General features: G+C 28.3%; 1 protein-coding gene across 18 annotated transcripts; it reads right to left on the bottom strand.

The window, feature by feature from the left end:
* Positions 1-672: 672 nt before the first annotated feature.
* Positions 673-22,394, bottom strand: LOC108001896 (dynamin). Of its 18 annotated transcripts, none has more exons than XM_062072972.1 (18): positions 21,334-22,394; positions 20,379-20,452; positions 19,739-19,888; positions 19,445-19,648; positions 19,178-19,370; positions 18,894-19,103; positions 18,180-18,379; positions 17,930-18,075; positions 17,707-17,864; positions 16,042-16,068; positions 14,488-14,659; positions 14,160-14,405; positions 13,651-13,701; positions 12,725-12,931; positions 12,445-12,620; positions 11,990-12,178; positions 10,080-10,175; positions 673-3,026 (listed from the first exon to the last, which is right to left on the bottom strand). In XM_062072972.1, the coding sequence occupies exons 1-18, from the start codon at positions 21,495-21,497 to the stop codon at positions 2,963-2,965; spliced, it is 2,727 nt and encodes a 908-aa protein (XP_061928956.1). In that variant the 5' UTR covers positions 21,498-22,394; the 3' UTR covers positions 673-2,962. The 18 variants fall into 18 exon arrangements, 17 of the variants coding, with proteins under 17 accessions (XP_061928956.1, XP_061928960.1, XP_061928958.1 ...); XM_062072976.1 differs by having other exon boundaries at positions 11,990-12,115; XM_062072974.1 differs by lacking the exon at positions 13,651-13,701 and adding an exon at positions 13,228-13,239.
* Positions 22,395-22,956: the final 562 nt, after the last annotated feature.

Below are 22,956 nucleotides of genomic sequence, written 5' to 3'. Positions count from 1 at the left end.
AAAATATTTCGATATACCTCTTGATTTCTTCGTTTCTGCTCCTTTCTCAATGAATACATACTTTTTACTTTCTTCATATATTTTTTTAATTTACTTAAAACATTAGTCTTGCTACTTTTGTTTAAATTTTGTTTCAAATCATTATTACGCAAAGGATCGTCTTTCTTCGTTAAATAGCTCGCCTTCAATGCAGAAATTTCAGCACGCAACTCGTCCAAATTATTGGCAAGTATTTTCATTTGATCGACCATTTGTCCCAACTTTCGTTGATCACGACACATTTGTAACGACATATTGATTTCAGCGAAATCAATTTCTAAGAGACACCACTTATTCTAGTATAATTTTCAACTATATATACATATACATATATATATGTATATATATATATATATATCACCGATATAATTTAATGCAAAAATAATAAATCTTCAACAATGGAAGAGGATACGAGGACATGAATCACTTTCGACACTTCATTTTTAAGCGAAAAATGTCAAATAGCGTCGAGGTTATTGTTATTACATAATATAACCTAAAAAAAAAAAGAAACAAGAATTTACCGATATATATACATAATACATACTGAAAAAGAACCAACGATCTGACAATCGGAAGATTCAAATGTTCTGGAAAAATTGATCAGGATATTCTCATGAACTATATCATCGATTTGTATTAAATATCATTTATTTGATTCGTCCTGATATGTCCTAGGTACATTAGTCGTCAGTCGGTGTCGTATATCATAGCGCGTTGGCTATCGACGCGTGATGTTTGGTTTAATACAAAAAGAAAAAGAAAAAGAAAAAGAGGGGAGGGAGAGAAAAAAAAAAAAAAAAAGAAAGGAAAAAGAAAGAAAATTCTTTTTCCCTAGCACGTAAATCGACATGTAATAATACTATTACTCGTATTTGATTTTATATATGTACAATTTGTTTCTTCCTTCTACAACATTGGCCTCCATTTAAAATTATAATAGTTATTATTTTTTGTTTGTTTTTTTTTCTTTTTTTTCTTTTTTCGAAGATATAAATCTTGGCTCTTTTCGTTCTTTCGAGGAAAAAAAGCGTCTATCGCACGACACATAACGATATCGCGTCAAGATGCAAATATAACAATAAAAATAGATAAAAATGAACAAAGTTATCGGACGAGAAATTTCGCGCTCTACATACATACACCTATAATTTTGTTTCTACATTTTTCAAACCGTGAAAAAATTACATAATAAGAAATTTCCCACAATCTTTAATCATTCGTTGTTCAATAAGTTGCTGTATCGTAATTGTTTCTTAAATTCGAGCTGTAAAATGGCATCGTGATCGTACTTCAATAAATTAATCGTACAAAAAAAAAAGAACTGTTACGTTTAGTATGAACATCAGGCGAGGAGAATCCACGTAACTTTCTCCTCATTTCTATATAAAATATATAATATATATATATATTTTTTTTTCTTTTTTTTTCTTTTTTTTTTTTTTTTTATGTTTCGCAAAGAAGCTTGCACACAGGCGTTTCTGGAATGCTGTGGTCGATTGAATATCGTCTCGCATTTCGTTCACCCGTTCGATCGAATGAATCGTAGAGCGAACCGTGTGTACTCTTTTGCTCTAGTAGTAAGTTTTTCTAAAATCGAGGTAATCGGGTTGCACGTTACGTCGTTACGTCCACGAATCTCATTTGAACAATACCTTGTTGCCGAGTCCTCGGACAAGAAGCGCCAATCGATCGCTAAATTAAATTACGTTTTCCTCTAACTATGAATACTTTACAACTAGAAAATCTCCAGTATTGCTTCAGTTTAAAAATCATTTTGGTCGAACGGTATCGACTCCTATCGCCCTATATTTAAATACGTTGCGTAATAAAATATTAAGTAATACAAAGCTACCTAGAATTTAACAATTAACGTTCGAAACTTAAAATTTAGCCCCATATAATACGTGATTAATTTATTCATTATTAAAGAAAAAAAAAAAAAAGATTCTAAACAAAAATGAACAAGATTAAAAATTTGATCAATTTGATTTTATAATCGCAATAACGTGCAATTTCGATTCTTACTTATTATAATACTGATAACCGTCGAAGAAGGGGAAAAAAAGGACGAAATCGGTTATTTCGAAAAATAACAACTGCGTCGCTTCTTGCCGGAAGACCCTTTTTTTCTTAACATTTATAACCAATCCTCCAAGCTTTAATCGCGCGCATCGAGCGGCATCGAGTCTATTAATACTTAACAGCTAAAACACGTAATTCTAAACGGTATTTATAAATAACATAGAAGACGAAATATCAAGAGAAAGAAGAAGTAGAAGTGACCGATTGGATCTCCGGCTGTCGACCATCGATAGATAACAGACCAGGCACAGACCATCCATATATATAATATATACGTCGCTTTCCCTCGCCTTGCCCCTTGTCTGTTCATCATTTCTTGGTCCCTCTTTCTCTTCCCTTTTGTTTTCGTGGCACAGCCTTGTTCCTCCTTGTTTCCTCCTCCTCCTCCTCCTCCTCCTCCTCCTCCTCCATCAATTCCCTCCTTTTCCATTCAATCACCTTCCTCTTCACGCGCGCCAGACGCGACGAAGACCAGAAATTTTCTTTTTTCTTTTCTTTTCTTTTTTTTGTACAAAGACAGACATAGCCAAGATTAAAGGAGGGCGAAGATCTCGAGACAGAGAGAGAGAGAGAGAGAAAAAAGAATAGGACGCGGCGCGTCCTGCGCTCCTCGGAAGATTCTCTCCCGAAACCCCGGATTCTCTCTCACCGTCACCCATCATCTTTCGAATCAGTCAATGCGTCGGGTTAACAACCATCACATTGTCTTCCACCATTTTCTCGTCTCGTGCTGAGCTCGTGTCCCCGGTCATCGGCTCGTTTCGCAAACGAAACTCTTTCTTCGAATACTCTCGGGCGTGGGGTGTGCACAGGTGTCGTGTGCTTTCCATGGACTAGCTCAGTTTAATCGGCCGTAGTACGGTCTGTCGGGAATTCGGGGAGGAATATTGGGTACGGGACGCCTATAACATAGACAGTGATTAAGTATTCGGATGCTTCTCGGATGCGAGGCATTGTAATATTCGATGAGAGACGATTCGAATTTTTTTTTTTTTTTTTGCTAATTTAAATCAAAGCGCGTGAATAACGTTAATGACATTCATCGATGCTCGCCCCTCGAACGCGAGATTTATTTTTATTCGTCTCGATTTTTACACATATTTCGCTTTTTTCCTTTTAAACCTCGGATTCGAAGGGCTTCGCAACTATTCGCGGCGACCAATTAAATTTATTTTGCTTTGGAATTTGCACAGAATTCAGAGGAAATAAATTTAATCGGGCTAATATTCGATTCCACCAAGCTGTGATATGAGAATGAATATAGTTCGTATGTGAATATATATATACCAAGTGAAAGTGATAAAAGAAGTGATCGTGATTGTTGAAAATGTATGTCGGAAAGTAAAGTGCAACGAACATCATGTTATCTTCATTGTACGAGGAGATAAATATAAATAATGACGGAAGATGCGCAATGGATTTTTTGTGTATACACACGGACAAATTATTAACAAAAGAGTGAACGGTATGATCACAAGTGCAACGCAAATGGAATGGAATGATTTGCCAAAAGAGAAAAAAAAAAAAAGAAAAAAAAATAATTATCGTCCAAGATTTGCACAACATGCTCAAGCAGTAGCAAAAAAAAAAAATGCATGCAAAAATGAACGTATAAAAAGGACGTTCGCTATTTATATACGTAAGTTTCTTAATTTCTTCAAATTTATGAAAAACCGATATCGATATCGATATCTTCGATAACGCAATCTTTTCAAACGTCCTTTGGATACAGATAAATACAATTGAATTGATTTTTATGTATATAATAATAATAATACTTCGTAATACTTCACGAGGTAAAATCCTGGATGCTTTTAAGGTGTAAATATATTATTGGACGTTGGACGTTGGTAGTTTGATCGGAGGGACAGAGAGAGAGAGAAAAAAAAAAAAAAAAAGAAAAAAAGAAACGCAGAACGCGAATACGCATTCCAGCGTGCGGGGACAATCAGGACAATCTCGCACATTCTCTATTAAAAATAATGCTTGTTATTTGCACGCGACGGTACATGGAGTCAAGCGAAAATCAAGAGTGGGATATTAGGAACATAAAAAAAAAAAAAAACAAACATTGCGTTACATGTCGACATATCAAACGACAAGTCAACACATGGAATACGAGTACAATAATCAAAATATTATCCAGCCGCAGAAATTGGACGCTATCTGATCGGGCAGACTAATTTCCCCGGCGGAAATGCGTTTCCGGTAATAAAAGAGATAACAACACACGCTTCTCTCCGAATTCTCGTTTCTTTTACGTATATACGTGTGTGTATGTATATACATATATATATATATATATCTATACATGTATATTTATATGGATATATATATATATATATATTTTTTTTCTCTCGAATCTATAACATGTTACTTCCTATATACACATTTATATTGCAATAAAACAGTGTATGCATATATCACGCGCCTGTCGCGCAATATTACAACATAGTGAATCGTGTGAGGTGCACAATCCATATAGAATAATTCTAGCTAAGTAACTCCTTGTCAATGCTCACCCTTGTTTCATTTATGAAATATTTTTTTTTCTTTTTTCTTTTTTTTTTTTTTTTTACAACAAACCCTCGCGAATGAACATGGACCAAACTCTACCCCCTCTCGCGGTAGAAAAAAATTGTCTCTATCAAAATCAGAGGTATATAACGGGTATAAAAATAATTATCATGAATCCGCTACAATAAGGTAAGGGACCGAAAAGCTAGCACGCAGGAAGCTCTAACTTCAACATTGGAGAACGAAACTTTTTTTTCTCGAAAATTATGGTCAAGGGTGAATTCACATCGATGAGTTACTTAGCCTTCTCTAATATCTACTATCTACGATTCGTCGAAACGCAACGCCGATCTAAATATTAAACAACGTGAAAATAATTCGAACCGCGAATCGTGTTTCCATCGATTTAATTACACAATTCATCTCTATCGTAATAATTCCACGTTTTTCTCCACCACGATTGCGATTGTATTTTTCTTTTTACACTCGATGTACAATACACAGAATCACGCTCTTATCGATCTCACGGCAACCTCTCCTCTCTTTTTTTTTTCTTTTTTCTTTTTTTTAAATAGAATCTCGCTATTGTAATATTTAAGGCTTTAGATGGAAGCATGTATATGTAACAATAATCTCGTCGCGTGAATAGGATGCGTGTCGTACATCTGTGATCTGTCTTTTTCCTTGCGTGATTCTCTTCTCTTCTCTTCCTCTCTCTGGGTCGTAGACGACGATCTGAACGCATTTACTGTCGCAGGAAAAAGGGAATTTAAAAGAGAATTTTTTTTTTTAATGAACACTCGATAAATCATCGTTAACTCGAGTTTGGAAATGTATTCGTATTAATTTTATTTTTACTATGTAGACGCGTTCAGATTTCGTCTCTCGATTGGACGATTAAATGCTAGGTAATACTGCAACAGTTCTATGCTTCACATAATGTGGCAAACGATTTTCTTCTCCCTTTGCATCTAACAATGGTGCAACGGTGACGTGGTTAAAACAATTTCGCAATTTTCATTGAATTTTAATCACGAAAACCGAGAGTTCGTTCTCAGGGACTCGTTTTTCTTTTCTTTTCTTTTTTTTTTTTTTTTTTTTTAAGCATGATACGTAAAACGTGTATCACGGATCGATATAAAGTGAAACTCAAAGGGTATAAAGATTTTTTTTTCATTTTTCATTTTTTTCTTTTTTCTGAAAAAACGAAAGGATCGATCGATCGTTTAATTGACGGTACGAAAGCAAAGAAACATCAGACGGAAAATCGTGAAGCTTCTCCAAGAAAATCTTCACGATTCAAGGAATGATAAGATTTCCTCACTTGTCGTCTTTCGTTGTAACGCTTGAAATAAAGTTTCCACCCGATCCACGATTATTATTAACAATTATCGAAATGTTTTCCTTCCCCTCCCCCTCCCTTCATAAAAGTGAAAATATTAAAAGAAAAAAAATCACGCGATTAATCGAAAATTACATCACGAAACGTTTACGAGGCTTGAAACGAAAATAACGATCATCGAAAATTTTAACGATTATACAAAATACTTTACCGATCAATGTATATTAATTATTGTCGTAAGAAAAAATGTACAAAATAATGTACAAAAAAAAAAAAAAAAAATTTGGAATGTAATCTCGAAGAGCGAAATCCCCTCCCCAAAATATCGACGAACTTTGAAAAATCTGGACACTACTCGAAGAACGATCTTTCTCTCCACGTTTCTACTACTTGATATGCCCAATATTATTGAAACGCTACGCCTCGTACGAGGCATGTATAACATCTATTCTTACATCTCTATCGTCTTCTTATAATATTCACAATAAGATCTGTTTCGAGGGAGTGATAACGGTAAAAGTATGGTATGTAGTTTTTTTTTTTACGAAAATAAAAAGTCTCGCTATCTACTGAACAAGGAAACATGAACATGCTACCGAAAAGGATAATATAATATCTCTTTTACCTTACACAATATACAATATATAATGACGTCGTTACTCGTAATATTTAACCGTACTTATTATAATTGTAATAATCATAATCACAATCATCTCTGTAATAACCACAACATACGGATCTATTTAATTCCGGGATTACGACGGTGCATCAATGTGATCAATAGACATATATATATATGTATATATATATATATATATATCTGTACAATAACATTACAATAATACCACTTATGATTGTTCGCGAAAATTTTTCTTTATATTGTATATGTGTGTATTCCGTTCATCTTTCTCATTTTTCGAGAGCAACAGTATCCGATAGAATTAGTTTAATTTACTATTTACCCATCGAATAATCTAAATTAGAAGGTGTTCGTGTCCAGTGTCGATGAACAAAGAGACGATGATAAATAAATTCGATTCACGAGCGCGATGTGCTTTCGACGAGATTGTATTATAACATTCTTCTTGGGTAACATCGTTTTATTTTTATTGGAAAATTATTATCCTTGGAACAAATCATCGATCGTGTTACGCGCACGTGTTACGCGCACGTGTATAGTAAAGTTTTTGGAAAGTAAGATGGCGGTCTTGTAACAAATATGGTATAAATAAATGCATCTTTGTATGGTGGGGACATCAGTGAACATTATCAGTGTATCGTTTGTTAGGCCTTTTCGAATGGATTACACGTCGATTGGAATTCCGATATCTTTGCGATACGATATTAGAAAAAACATATATATATAGGGACATAGTGACGCGAGAAATGCGAGTCCAGAATGTCGTCGACTCTTCACTACGATCGTTATCTAATTTCAAGGGAGGCCATCGACGTTTCGCTGTAACGAAAATAATTTCTCCTCTCATTCTTTCGTTTCTCTTCTTCGTATAATTGCACTTCTATCATTGTTCTCGATCTTCCACGCGTCACCGGTCGCGAAGGTACACAAGGACTCGAAACCTGATCTTTCGCAGTGACGTTGCTTTCGTAATTGCGAACGTAACTTTTACGTTTCGTCGAAAGATATATTTGTACGTATAAATATCTATGTTTATCTATGAAAAAAAAAACCATGCGTGGAAACGGATAAAAATTCGAAAAATTTACGCTCGATCGAGTAAATATTATTAATACGATTTACAGCCAACAGATGGCGTCGAAGTTCTGCAACGACGATTAATTGATTACGATATAAATTCCGTTCAATATATCGAATATAATATCTGTCATTTCAATTTGATGTTAATAATAATTTGTTATAATTAGTCAAAGTTATGAAATTAGGATATAAAGATCGGAAGACAAACTAGCGAAATTTTAAGTAAAAATAAATATCAAACGATCCGTTTCCTCGTAAATTTCTTTTCGCGTACAATCTCTTATCTAAAATTATATACGTATTTATATATATATATAAATATTGCGAATATACAGTGATATTCATGAATCATCAAGAAACCGTTATGCGAAAGCACATCGCGGCTTGTGCAACTATTTAATTACAGGAATGTTACAAAGTATATCATATATATTCCTTTCCCCTTATTTATGTACATGTATAATTAATTTAATTTGCTAAGCACGATCGAGGAGCATAGGAAACAACAAATACCTTCTCGAAATATATATAATGTAGCTCCTGAACGCTCGCTCAGTGATATACATTCATTGTACATTGTAACGATACACGATTGTAATATATTATATATATATATATATATATATGTATATATATACATATGTATACATACATATATATATATATATATATATATGTATTATTCCAATGTATTATTAATGTCATTTTTTTTTCTTCTCATTTTTTAAGATTATTCAGAGAGAGAGAGAGGATTTTTTTCGCGACTCAGGATTTTCATGCAAAATCCTCGAAGCAGTCTACGCTATATCACATCCTATGTCTGAGCACGTTTTTTTTTCTGTTATTAATATTTCATTAGGGGTATTAGCTATTAAATGTATGTATATATATATATTTATATGTATAATTTTATACGATATTTTTAATATTTTAATAATATTTTAGGAATAAGAAATAAAATGTCGATGATTTCTTAGAAGAGGTAGAGAAACATTGTGTATCCTGTGTTCGTTTTTACGTGTAATAATAAACTCTATTTGCGTCGCGCAATTAATAATTACGATGCTTAAACTTATTCGGTATAACGCAGTTTGTATCGCCGATTGGAATAAATTAATCGATGAGATAATGAGATAAAACGAACAATGAATTCGCGATAATGTTTGTTTGTCTTTTTTCTTTCCCCAACAGCATGACATTTTCTTTTTTTTATTCTTCTATTATATATGCAAATTATATATGAAAAACGAATTTTTATACGCAATCTAAATGAATTTTCAATCACGTCTATTTTTTTTTCACGCCTTGCTTTAATAGAATTTCGCCTAATCGAAACTACCTTTGATCACATTTGTAGGGTTCTGGTAGACTTTCCAGGATATAGATTCACTGGAGACACAAATATGTCAATCTAAAGAAGATAATACATAATCTCTCTTTTTTTTCTTTTTTCTTTTTCTATTTTTTTTCTTTTTAAATATCTATCAGCGAGAAGATCATATTGTATTTCGAATATTCGATATCAACATTAAAAGTGAAACACCAATAAATTGTTTCATATCAAATCTTAAATTTTCAATTCATTTATATCTCATCATATTATCGAGTCGAACAGTATTTTCGTGTTTTTTTTCTTTTCTTTTCTTTCTTTCTTCCTTTTTTTTCTTTTTTTTTCTTTTTTTTTTTTTTTTTGGAATTACACTATTACAGATCGTTACTCTACTAGTTTATAAAAGCACATTTATTTCCTTTTTTTAACAATAAACTACTTTACGAGATAAGAATAATATACAATATGGAATATAACGAAGCGAATTACACGTGTTACAAATATACAGAACACTTTCCCTTGCACACTTGTTCATATATATATATATATTTTTTTCTTCGCAGACGCCCGTACTCCGTCCTTTTTTTTTTTCTTTTCTTTTTCTAACACCTATGTATATATTTATATCATCTAATCTCGCAAGGCAACATCATCGCTGTTAATCCAATTTCTCGGATCATGCAAAAGAGAGAAAGAGAAAGAGAGAGAAAGAGAGAGGGAGCAAAGAAGATTAAAAAAGAAAAGGGAGGGAGAAAAAAGAAGAAGAAAAAAAAAAAACAGCTGGTTATCACGCTCAAACATTGTTATCGAGGAACACTCTATCGGAAAACAGTGAGACATCGAATTAGTTATTTTCATTCTCAACCCTGAACAGTCTACCAATCTACGTAGCGCAACTTAAACAAGATTACTCATAATAATTTATCATCAGTAAAAGGGCAAATATCTCGCATATATATATATGTGTGTTTTTATATATATATATATATGTATGTATGTATGTATATAAAAAAAATAGGATTATGAGGCAACAAGAGTCTATTTACTTGATCTTGAATGCATCCATCAGCTCGTTCACGGCGGCATTAGCAGCGGCCTGCGTCGCAGCTTGCGTCACCCTCTGCTGAAGACCACCCCCACGACTAAACATACACCACGGACACTCAGCTTTTACTACAGATCTCATTTGTTTTCAATGCCTTAACAATATTATACTATACAGAGTTTAATATATATATATATCACAATTTCAACTAATATAATATACATATATAATATACGATGCACGATGGAATTAAAATTAAACCTAATAATAATCGTGCATCCTCGAAACTTTTTAATAATGCTCTATGTGTATAAAATCTTCTCGCATGATTCGAAAAAGCGACAGACGCGTTATTCTATTATCAATTCAATTCAAACGAGTGGTCGAATTCAATTTAACGATCAATTATAAGATACAGTGATATTTGTTTAAAAAAAAAAAAAAATATTTTCAATGCAGGCACCGACACATCCTTCCCTAATTGAATAATTGACAACATCGATTTTCTTTCTTTTTTTTCTCTTTTTTTGCTCAAGTGTTTAATCATCGAATGGAGGAAACGATGGCGAAAAAGCAATGATATTCATAAAAAGCTTTCAAATGTAATACTTTGTTGTTGCAATATCTTATATCACATATATACTTGCGGTATCATATCCTCTGGTATGAGTTTTTTCTTTTTTTCTATATATCGATCAAAATATTGCGAATGATATTTGCAATGTATTATATGTATTCGATTAGTGCGGCTAATTCGTAATTAAAAATGTCATGCTGTTAGTAAACGAATGAATACTTATCCATCACCTGCGATAAGAACTCAAAACCATTTATTTTACAACATTCTTTCTTAATTGTATATACAGGCATCATGTACAATTCCATTCAACTAATTTACAGTGAAACAAACGTCGTTTTATCTATTTTTTTTTTTTTATTTTCATATGTCGCGAATGAACCATGATTTCTTAGTTATTATTTCTTTTTCTCACTAATACCGATTAAATGTATCGTAAACATTTAAATTCTTAATTAGAGGTGTGTAAATTATTACATACGATATTGTACATATTTATTTAGAATGATTCTGAAAACAACGTGTGCGATACTTCGCAATAATTGTTTGAAAATAAAATGAAAAAATTGATAAAAAAAAAATATGAATAATGATCTCTTGGTCATTCTTACGAAATAATTGGACCACGAAATAATTGGATAGATCATTGATATTATATATATAACGCACAATAGAAGATAAAATCACTCGTAAATTTTTGGAAGCTCTTTTTAATATCTAACTAATATATAAATATATTCATAAATATTTCGCTTAGTTTTATATAATTGTTTACATTACACACCTCTAATTGACGATAATAATATTTAATATTTGCAAACAAAACATGTAGCATTAGGAAATTGTATCTCGTGTAAAATATACACCGACTAGATGCAATCGATATATGATATATATATATATATATATTATATATAATTATATATATATATACATATATATAATTAATAGCGAATAGGCGAGTTAGTGCGAAGACTTATTGTCGGCGCCTGCAATAGAAAGTGAAGTTAGCACCAAAGCCCCAATCACACAAAGCTATGGAGGACAAGCAACTGCAAATTTGTTTTTTTTTTTAAATATATTCAGTGACAGTTAAAATAAAAAAAAAAAATAGGACCTCCACTTTGTTGTTAAGACACAAGGCACCTTATATTACAAACTGACAGAACGTTGTTGTGCAAAATTTGTGAGAAACTCGACAATGGAAAAATACTCAATGATACAGAGTGTTTCAAATTATTTGTCTTTTTAAATGTTCTCCATATTATTTAAAAAAATAACACTTCTGTTTTAATTAAGTAAAAATAAGTTTATACGAAATTATTGGTACTTACGATGGTATAAGAGGAGGAGGTAGGCCAGGTGTAGCACGGGCTGGCGGAGGTCCACCGGGTCCAGGTCGGTTAGGAATAGCCGGGGCTGGTCGGCCACCCGTAGGAACTGGAGGTGGAGCTCGAGAACTAGAAAGAGGGGGTGGCTGTGTCACTCCACGTCTTGGTCCACCAGGAGATGGTGGTGATAACCTGTAACAAATTTATATGTAAAATAAATAATAATCATTATAGGATGATATAGGAAACATTTTATTTAAAATTTGTAATATTTTAATCTATAAAGAAATATAAATCTATAAAATAGATTTATTTAATATAATAAACATAGTAAATCTTACCCAAGACTGTTTCAACGGTGTTCAAGTGTACGAGGCAAAAGCAGGCAGTATAAGATTGAAAGATACCGAATTAGTTAAATGCATAAGCAACAATGAAAATAATAACATAATTGTTACCTTGGATTTTCGCCGGATGCTAACCAATCATTTTTCACAGGTGGTGGGACTGGAGTAGACACTGTCGCCATCGAAACATCTCCAATAATACGAAGTGCTTCTTTACACGCATGATACATGCGTAACATTTCTTCTCGTTTTTGTGCTTCTTCGGGCGATTCTTCCATCATGGAAGCCTACAATATACAATAAAACATTTACTCTTGTAGTAAATGAAGAATTTTTAATAAATTTAAAAAGAGAATTAATTAAATTTAAAAACAGATTGTGTATATTTTACCTGATCACCACTTGCATATAGATGTGCCAATAGCTCTGCATTAATAAAATCTTTTGCATTGTTAATAATCAAAAGCATAATTGTCTTTGGAACCAAATCACGAGTTGTTTTTGTAACAATTTTCATATATGAATCTACCAAATTTCTAATAGTCTCCACTTGACGTTCAAGTTGAGGATCCATGGATGATTGAGCTTCTGATCCACCCTATAAGTATAGAAATAATACATTTTCTATTATTAAAAAGATTAATTATTAAAAAGAAATATTTAATGTTAAATTTAATTAACATAAATAAAAAAATATATTGAGATACTCGATAAAGTGTTATTGATTTTATGTTCAAATGTCTATTAGCAGAAAAATAATATTTTCTTAAATAACACATATTTTTATTGTATTCATTATTAAAAAAGCAAAGCTGGGTGGAGGTATTACATTTGTGTAAGTGTTGTGTGTTTTCATGTAAAAAAGTTATGAAATTTTTTTTCAAATTTACGAACCTCATATCCTTCCTAGTTGATCAGAAGCAAACAAATTTAATTATAATAAATGCAATCTAAATAATTTTTGATGAATAATTTTCATAAATATGTATAATTCATATTTATATATTAAAAAAGAATTTTTTTTAAATTAATATATTTATATATTTTCAAAAAATATAAAAAATTAATTTTTTTCAATATCAATCGTTATATTTAATATAATCTAAAATCATGAATGTTAAAATAAAATCTTAATAGTTAATCTTAATAATATCCTTATTACATCACATTATGTGATATCTCCATCACATTATAACTTTCATAATATGATATTTATAAAAAATTTTAAAAATAATTTATTAATAAACTACTTTTGATTTAATGCACCACACCATCACACAGTTAAAAATGTAATATCAAATAAAATATTTTAATTACGTTTTTCATACTAACTGTACCGTTTTTCTCGTACCGTTGTTTTGGTTTATCCTAAAATAAACCAAAATAATCTTTTCTAGTAAATAAAATAATAATATAATAATAAATAATAAATAAATTTCTCCTCTAATTAAAAAGTATAAATTAATGAATCCAATGAAAAAGTATAAATTATGTATCCAATATTTATAAATAAGATTTATATAATAGATTGATATATTTTTATCGAGGTTGTATTAAGAACCGGTACACACGTGATACATGCCATTCTTAGAATTAATATTAGCAATAGATTTATATGAATAAATTTAAACGTAATTTCTGATAGCTATATATTTTCTTGTATATATAAAGTAAACAAGTATTATTAAAACAAATGATATTTAAATGCAATGGATCTAAATATATCATAACATTTTTTAATATGTGCAATATAATATGTGCATTTAATTAAATGCACATATATATATATAAAACATATTTAAAATATTATATAATGAGAAACATACCTCTCCTTCACCATTTGCTTGTTCTGTTGATTTTTCAGGATAGACACCAGCTCTGAGAAAAGAAGCTTTCCATGAATCAACGTCATCTTGAGTCTCACAACTCAATTCTAGCTGTTTGTAATCTTTATAAACATTTCTGCCTTCTGGATTGAATAAAGCAAACAAATGCCGCCGAGACATAAAACCTTGTTCCAAATCGCGCAATTTCAATCCATCTAAAGGTAGCATATATTTCTTCTCACGTTCCTAAACAAAGAAATAATACATATTAAAATTAAATAAGTAACATGTTTTGAATTATGCTATGCTATAATTAAAAGATATTTACTTCTTCATCTTTATACCATGAAATACTCTCTGACGTTAAAACGAACCAATAATCTCTTGAGCCACCTTTCATTATACCAAGATTATGGATACACATGTATCCTTTACGTATTACTTGATTGCCTAATGTATGACGACCAGATTTAACAGCATTTTCTGAAGATTGTTGTGCACTGCAACATAAGGTATAATTTATAATGAAATGTCATATACAAAAAAAATATTTAGGTACCTATGTACAAAATTCATTGTCACAACTTGCCACAAAAATTTGTTAGTTTGTGTAAAAATCTAGCGGGACAAAAAACCTAGCAATAATTTTTATATTAACTTACACAAACGTTCACATAACTTCAAATTTAATTATATGCCATAAATAAATTGTAATATTAAATAATTTAATTTTTCAAAATATGTGTGTTTATAATACAAAAATATTGAAAACGAGACGTAACGTTACAAAACGACAATATAGAGAGGATAATTACATGTATTATATATCTTTGATTTATAATTATGATTAACGATTCGAAAATTATAAATGAAAGATATATTTTTTGATTAATAATTTATTAATAATAACATTTCCATGTGTCGAAAAAAAAAAACAAAAATTTACCTTTTAAATTGTTTCAATTTACATATATAAGAATTATAACATACAGCCACAACAACTCCATGCACATACTTTTTCATACAGCTTTAGATATTATGATTAAATATTTTGAATATGCAAACATTATTTATAATACATGTAATACACACAATATTATTCCTACTTAATTAACATTATATATATTTTTTGCAGATCATAACACATGAAAAATTGCAGAAGCAAATATTACATATATTGTGAAATTATGTGAAAAATGATGAAAACTAAAATCTTATGCTGCTGTATGAAATATATACGATTTGGAGTATTCATGAATGACTGTAGCAATGAATGGTCTATTTACTTACATATTTAAATTGTGCAACTATATACGAAATATTAAAATCAAAATCTTAAAATTTTGATAAATTATGGTTCTTATTCTACAATATATAAAAGTAGATAAAAAAATGTAGCCAATGATGATTTATTTATAATGATATTCAATATTTTATGATAATTCATTTTTTTATTTTTATAAAAAATTTTAAATTTTAATATGTCAATTATAAATTATAAATATGTCAATAAAAATTATATTTTAAATACCATTCTTACGATCTAAACATATATATATGTATGTATATATATTAATAGTATTAATTTTTTATGATGTTATATAATAAATTAGTAATAAAATATAGAATAAAAACTTATAGATTTTGACTTTATTAAAGAATAAAAAAAAAAAAAGTAGACTAGAAAAATATAACTTTCAATTTTTTACTATATGGGAAATATATTTAATATTGCTTATTAATGATTTTGTTTTTTTTTGGAAAACTGAAAGCTAGAAAAAGTTAAAAAAAAAATAAGCATAACAAATTAAGAGCGTGATAATAGAAAAGGAAGAAAAATGTAGTGTAAATCTTTGTTCCAATGTATTTTTATAATTCTTACCTTGCATTATGGCTACTGGCTGCCGCGCTGCCGATATAATTAAATAATTTTTTTAATTGTGAAGTATAAAGTATCAATGAATGAAAACAAATGTCAGGAAATGTGTATATACCATGTAGTTCAAGGAAAGACATACGTTCGTTAATACAGCAAGTATAAAAGAATTAAAAATATATATTTAAAACAATTGTTAATCATAGATAGTTTTTTACATTAAGTATGCCTTACCTTTACTGACATAAAATTTTTTAGAAGAGTTATAATATCCTTATTTCTTAATTCAAAAAATTATTTTTTTAACAATGTAACATAAAGAAAACTATATATAAATTTCATTCTATAATTTATAAAACATGATTTAAAAAATTGAAAAGTAAAATAATATATTATATATTTGATATAGAATAAATATTAAATAAAACTGTTAAAAATATCAGTATTTTTGATATTTTTTTCAATTTATTTTTCGCAATATCTTTAAAAATTATAATTTTGAATATGTTGAAGTGTCAAATAAGTGAAAATAAAAAAATGTCTAAAAATAGAATTAAAATATTATAAATACACTGGAGAGCAAAAAAAAAAAAAAAAAAAGAAAAAGGAATAAAAAGATGTAAGTGAAATATAATTTAATATGACAAAAGATATGACAAAATATATCATACATATAAATGTATGAAATAGAAAAAATAGCAATAAATTTTATTATTAATGATACTAAAAATGTGTGTCTTAGCTTTAAAGAACAAAATAAACTAAGAATATTTGCTACTTTGAAGCTTGCAATGTGGATTGATTTTAGCAAGACATGCATTGATAATAAAATATACCGTATAAATCTGATTATATAAGTTACGTAAGTATAACTAATAGTATTATTAAATATTATATTAAATATAAATTTTTTTAAAAATATAAATTATTATATTCTGAATTATAATACTTCAGGAAAATACGGTATAAAAGATATTATATATATTGATATAATGTTAAATATATATCAATATATATAATTTTTGATTTGCATAAAAAAATTTTGCAAGCAAACTAATATAACTAGTATATATAGTTGATGAATTTGTTTAATCATTTTTTTATTTTATAAAAAGCTTAAATTAATCATAACGAAACTAATGAGACTTTTTGAAAATATAGTGTTTGTATTAGTAAAGCACATTGTCATTATGAGAACTATACTATGTGTTGAATTTACATTAGTCATGCAATATAAAATTCATTACTGCAATTTAGAAAAGTCCTTTATGAAATTCAATATGTATTATTAGAAATAAAATATTTCATTACAATATTTGTTATTAAATACATTAAAAAAATATTATATTTCTAATTACCAACATTATATAAATCTAACATAAAATCATTTTATTATTTCATGTTAAACTAATTTATTATATAAACAATAATTCCATTAATAAAAATATTATTTACTACATTTATGAAATATTTTAGATTTATTATATGTGAAATAATAAACTTTGTAGATATGAACATAGTAAAATCTATAGCTGCAGTTATGAATGTAATAAGAGCAACATATAGCGCTAAAATGTGCGATTGTTAAAAATAAAACTCTTCTATTATATTATTTTGTTTTGATTTTGCTGAATAGCTACAAAAATGTATAACAAAATGTAGGTAACTTACTTGGCAAAACCAATAAAATCTTCATGATTCGTGTTCATATATGCTAGTTCACAGTCAACCAAGAGTATCAATTGTTCCTTACACAACTGTTCTCGTTGTCTAATATGAGTAGTTATAATACGTTCCGTTTCTTCTCTCAATCTGGGATAACGTGACATCTATGAAGAAAAAATTATATTAAACATCATTTAAAATTTCTTAAATTAAAAATAAATTTACCCACCCTATCAGTACAAATGCGTACAACATTACTAAGTTCCTGTACAACTAAATCCACGCATTTTAAACTAGGTTCTTTGAGTCTATTGATTTGTTTCTTGACTATTGCCTCAAAGGCCATGTCGGGAGTAAATAAACCTACTCTGATACCTATGACATTATACTATTGTTAAAAACTTATTTTTATAAGCATAATAACTTTATCTTGACATATAGAAACTGAAAATGCTATCAAAATTAAAATAATTATTTACCATGAATATTTCTAATAGCAAAAGCAATTTCTCTTCTTAATTCTTTCTCATCAAATTCCATTTTGACAATTTCAAATGGAAAACGTTCGTGGAATATTCTATTTATTTTTGCACCTCCACTAAGCTCCATTGTATTGATTTGTGCAGATCCTGAACCTTCTATAGTTCTTTCAAAATCTGATTGAAGTTGCTGTATCATCCTTAAAAATATTTTTCTTTCAATTAATATTAAACATATACACAAACATTAAATCTTCATGTTAGTTCTATGGGCAGAGAGTCATGATATTTAGTAATGTAAAGCTAAATAATAGATGATTCATTAATATATTAAGATCTCTTATGTTAATGATATTATTATTATTTTTCACTCTTTAGTCGGTTATATAAAAATACATTATGCATTAAAATTTTCATGCAAATACACACAAATGAACAAAAATATGGTACCTACATAAATATTTGAATTGATCTGAAAAATAATAAAAATTCTAAAATCTCAGGACCCTCCACCCATAATTAATTTTAAAGAAATTTTATTTAGTTTATGAAGATTTATTATAGGATATAAAAAATTATATAGGATATAATTATTATATATTATTGTCATTAAGGCTCATTTTGTTTTCTATTATTTAATAAAAGTTATTCCAATTGAAAAAATTATAAGTAACATATAGTACATATAGTAATACATATTAAAAAATTACTTACTGTAACATAGCTTTAGTTTTTATGGCAGGATCATCAGGTCTAAAATGTTTGTATTGTTCTACATCTTTTTCCAATGTAAGCAATTGTTTTTGTAATCTATCTCTTAATGCTGGTAAAGTATCTCTGATATGATTTGTTAATTGCTGATTTAACACACGTTGCAAATATGGTGTTCCTAATCTGTCTGCTAGATGTCGATAAGATGGATGGCTAATATATAAAGAAATATTTTAGATATTTTATTAAATAATTTATTGATGTAATTATTCTTTATTGATCCATACCTTAAGAAAAATTTTCTTTCTGCTGCCAGAGCATTTTTTATATCTTTTCGACCTTCTATATCTTTTTGACTCCTATTAACAACACCTATATACCCACGTCTCAAAGGTAATAATTTGTTTTCTAAAATATCTCTTGCATCAGTACCATCATCCATAAGATCTAATTTTGTAATAACACCAATTGTACGTACACCTTAAAAAAAATTAAAAAATATAAAAAAAATTCATTGAATTTGTTAATATTAAAAATCAAATATAAACAAATACCTTGAGGATCTACTTCTTTAGCAAGTTTAAGAGCATCACTATTTGCTAAATCAGTATTTGCTGGTGTTACTGCTAATATAAGACAATTTTCTCTTTTGATAAACTGAAAAATCATAGCTTTAATCTGAGCTTCTATATCTGCTGGTTGATCTCCAATTGGTACTTTTGTGAGGCCAGGTAAATCAATTAATGTTAAATTCAAAACTAACAGAAATAAATATATTTTATTAATCATATTTAATCAAGATACTAATATAAATATAAATATAAAATATAATAAAATATTATAATTACCATTAGGTGAATATACTCTTAAATTTATTGGTATGTTAGAAATACCCTTATTACTGCCTGTAACTCTGTCTGTTTCTGCTTCGATTTCCTTCCGTACTTCATCAAAATCCACAAACTTTTTACCTTTACAATGTAGAAATTCAGCATATTCTATAACAAAAAAATAATTCATATAATAAAATTGTATGACCTTATATTTTTTTGACATGTAGAATTCTAAATAATTAAAATATTCTTGATTTCCTGTTTATCAAAAGTTCATTGTTACAGGAAATGTGATAATTTCTATAGACAACACTTATAGATAAGTAACATTAAACCTCAAAATATGTGAAATTATTAAAACTTATATTTAAAATTTAATATTTCTTAGAAGGAAAACAATATGATATGAATGATTAAAACAAATAATAATAAATTATAAACAAATATTATTATACAATTTAATATTCTTTAGTTATCTTTAATTTTATGTTTAATAAAATCAATAATTAGAAATAATTGTTATTCATAAATTTCTATATTATATATTATATATTATATTTGTATATATATTTCTTATATACATGTATTTATATATATTTAAGTATATATTTTATTCAATATAAAATTTATAATCTATTTATCTATGATGACTCACCAGTTGTACTGTTAATCAATTGTAAGATAAGTGGTCGTCTGGTTACAATACCAGATCCTCTAGGTAAGAAATCCCTGAAAACAAAAAAATATTGTACTTTTTTTTTAAAAAAAAATATATATATATATAAAAGAAAAGAATACTAAAAAATATATCATATGATAACATAAATTTATATAAAAAAATATAGTAAAAAAGGAAAAATTTAAATAATAATAAAATAAATATTTCTCCTTTTTTAATATTAAAACTTGAAATATAAAAAAAAATTAGAAATTGAAATTATCTGCTGTAATTATACCTTTATATTTGAATATCATTTATCATTTTTTTTATTATATAAATTAATTTTAATTATTTATATTATTATAAAAATTATTCTAAAATAATAAAATTACATCTAATATATAACATATATAAAAGATGTGTATAAAATTGTATTGAAATTAATATCTTTATTAATTTATATATGTATATACGTATATACATGTATATATATACATGTATATATATTTATATATATACATGTATATATATATTCATAGTTTTAATCTAGGCTAAATTAATGGAAAGCAACATTAAATGACCTAAACTAAGAACAATTGCATTAATAATTTTCTTCGTTATATGTGTATACTTCAGGCAATTCAGTAGAAGGTTAAATATTACACCAATGGGAAAGAATATCATTTGACAGGTCACTGTGTAGGCGGCCACGAATTATAAAGATATAGTTAATTTTGACGACAAGATCGATCGATTAAAATAGTTAACCTAAAGAGATATAGAAAAGATGGATATTCAAATTAAAATAATTGATGACGGATATTAAAATTATAATGTGGCGTAGTTCGCCACGCCTTTAATCAAACGTTTGAATTCTTCTGATCCACAAAAGATTTGAAAATGTTTTAAAAAAGAAAAACGATAAAACGACAGAACAATAAATACTTACTTTCCAACAAAATTTTCAAGAACAGAACTTTTTCCTGCACTCTGACCACCTACTACTGCGATTTGTGGTAAATCAAGTTGCATGTGCACCCCAAGCTGTGTGAAGGCATCTTGCAGCTTATTCACAATCGGAATTAATTGTTCCATACCCGCGTTTCCTGCCATTTTGTTGAGACTGTTTGCTCACTAGCCCAAGAACACGATCGTTTTCAGTTTTACGGCTGTGTCCTGTGGGCGACACCGAGCTGCCACCACTTTCACGCACAACCGTTGAGGGTAGCTGCCAAAAGTGATCCTATCCGTTTTCGCGAAACACGCACTATCAAAATGGCCGATTTCGCGAAGGCACGTCGCTGTATATTGAATTTCACCGCATTTTTCCGAAACTCACGATCATGCACGGACCACAAACGAAAGATGTCAGCCACTGGCCTACTGCGAGAAAGTCACACTACGAACATCCACAGTCACTGCATTCACATAAATGAGATCCAGCGTACGAACTCAAGGCACGTAACGTTTCAATCGATAATCGAAGCGTGCGCACAGGCGCTTTTGATGTGACCCACTTTTCGTCGTGAGATAAAATCCATATCGTACTCCTGCTGCTGACCTTTTTCCACGTTCCACGATGATTTGCTATCGAAGAAAATTGAAATTACACCTTTTGTTATGCGTTCACCCTATCATGACAAACAGTCATTTTCTTTTCAAATTTGTCAATTGATTTTTGAATTTTTACGCGGCAAATATTTTCATTGGCGCGGAACATTCACAATCGTTAAGAAAATAGACAACAACCAATGAGAATATTAGATTCTACTTATTATATTACTTGCAAAAGTAATAGTGTCGTTATTAAATATTTAATCTATAAACATTTATGTTAAAAATAATATTTTTATAAAAGAATTATTTATACAATTTCTCTAATAATATTTATTATATTATTATAATTTTTAATAAAAAATAATATTCACCATAATAATTATTGGTTTTATTAGCATTATATATTATTATTATTTTAATATTATTGTATGTATATAATAAAAGGTTATATATGATAAATTTAAAGTATATTTATTTTAGATATTTTATCAAAGATGAAAAAAAATTTTTTTTAGTTTTAAATATACCAGTTATAGTTATTTTTTAATAATTGTGATATAGTTATTTTTCAATAAATAGAATATTTATAAAATATAATTTTATTTTATTAATATATTTTATAAAATATAATCAAAATGAAATAAATTTATCTGATTTTATCTGATTTTACATAGTCAAATTTTTAAATATCACATATCTTTTAAAATTTTCTTTTAAAACGTACAAAAGTAAAACAAAAGTTACTAGAATTTGTTAAAACGATGTTGTTATTGGATGATATATCATGTGTTCTAAAAACTAATATCTATTTCAAAATTGTTGAATGTTTAAAATTGTTAAAATAACTATACTGACACATGATATATTTGTATTTATTGACATTGACAGTAGAAATGTATTTCAATATATTTTTGATAAAAGATTTTCAATTTTAAGTATAATTTCCTTTTTTATAAAGATAATTTAGAACCAATAATATGAAAGGATTGTGGGGAATAAAAGTTGGTGTTTTTTA

The sequence above is a fragment of the Apis cerana genome, linkage group LG3 (assembly GCF_029169275.1).
Source record: "Apis cerana isolate GH-2021 linkage group LG3, AcerK_1.0, whole genome shotgun sequence".
NCBI lineage: Eukaryota > Metazoa > Arthropoda > Insecta > Hymenoptera > Apidae > Apis > Apis cerana.
Note: the sequence above shows the minus strand (reverse complement) of the source record. Positions and strands in the feature narration are given on the sequence as shown.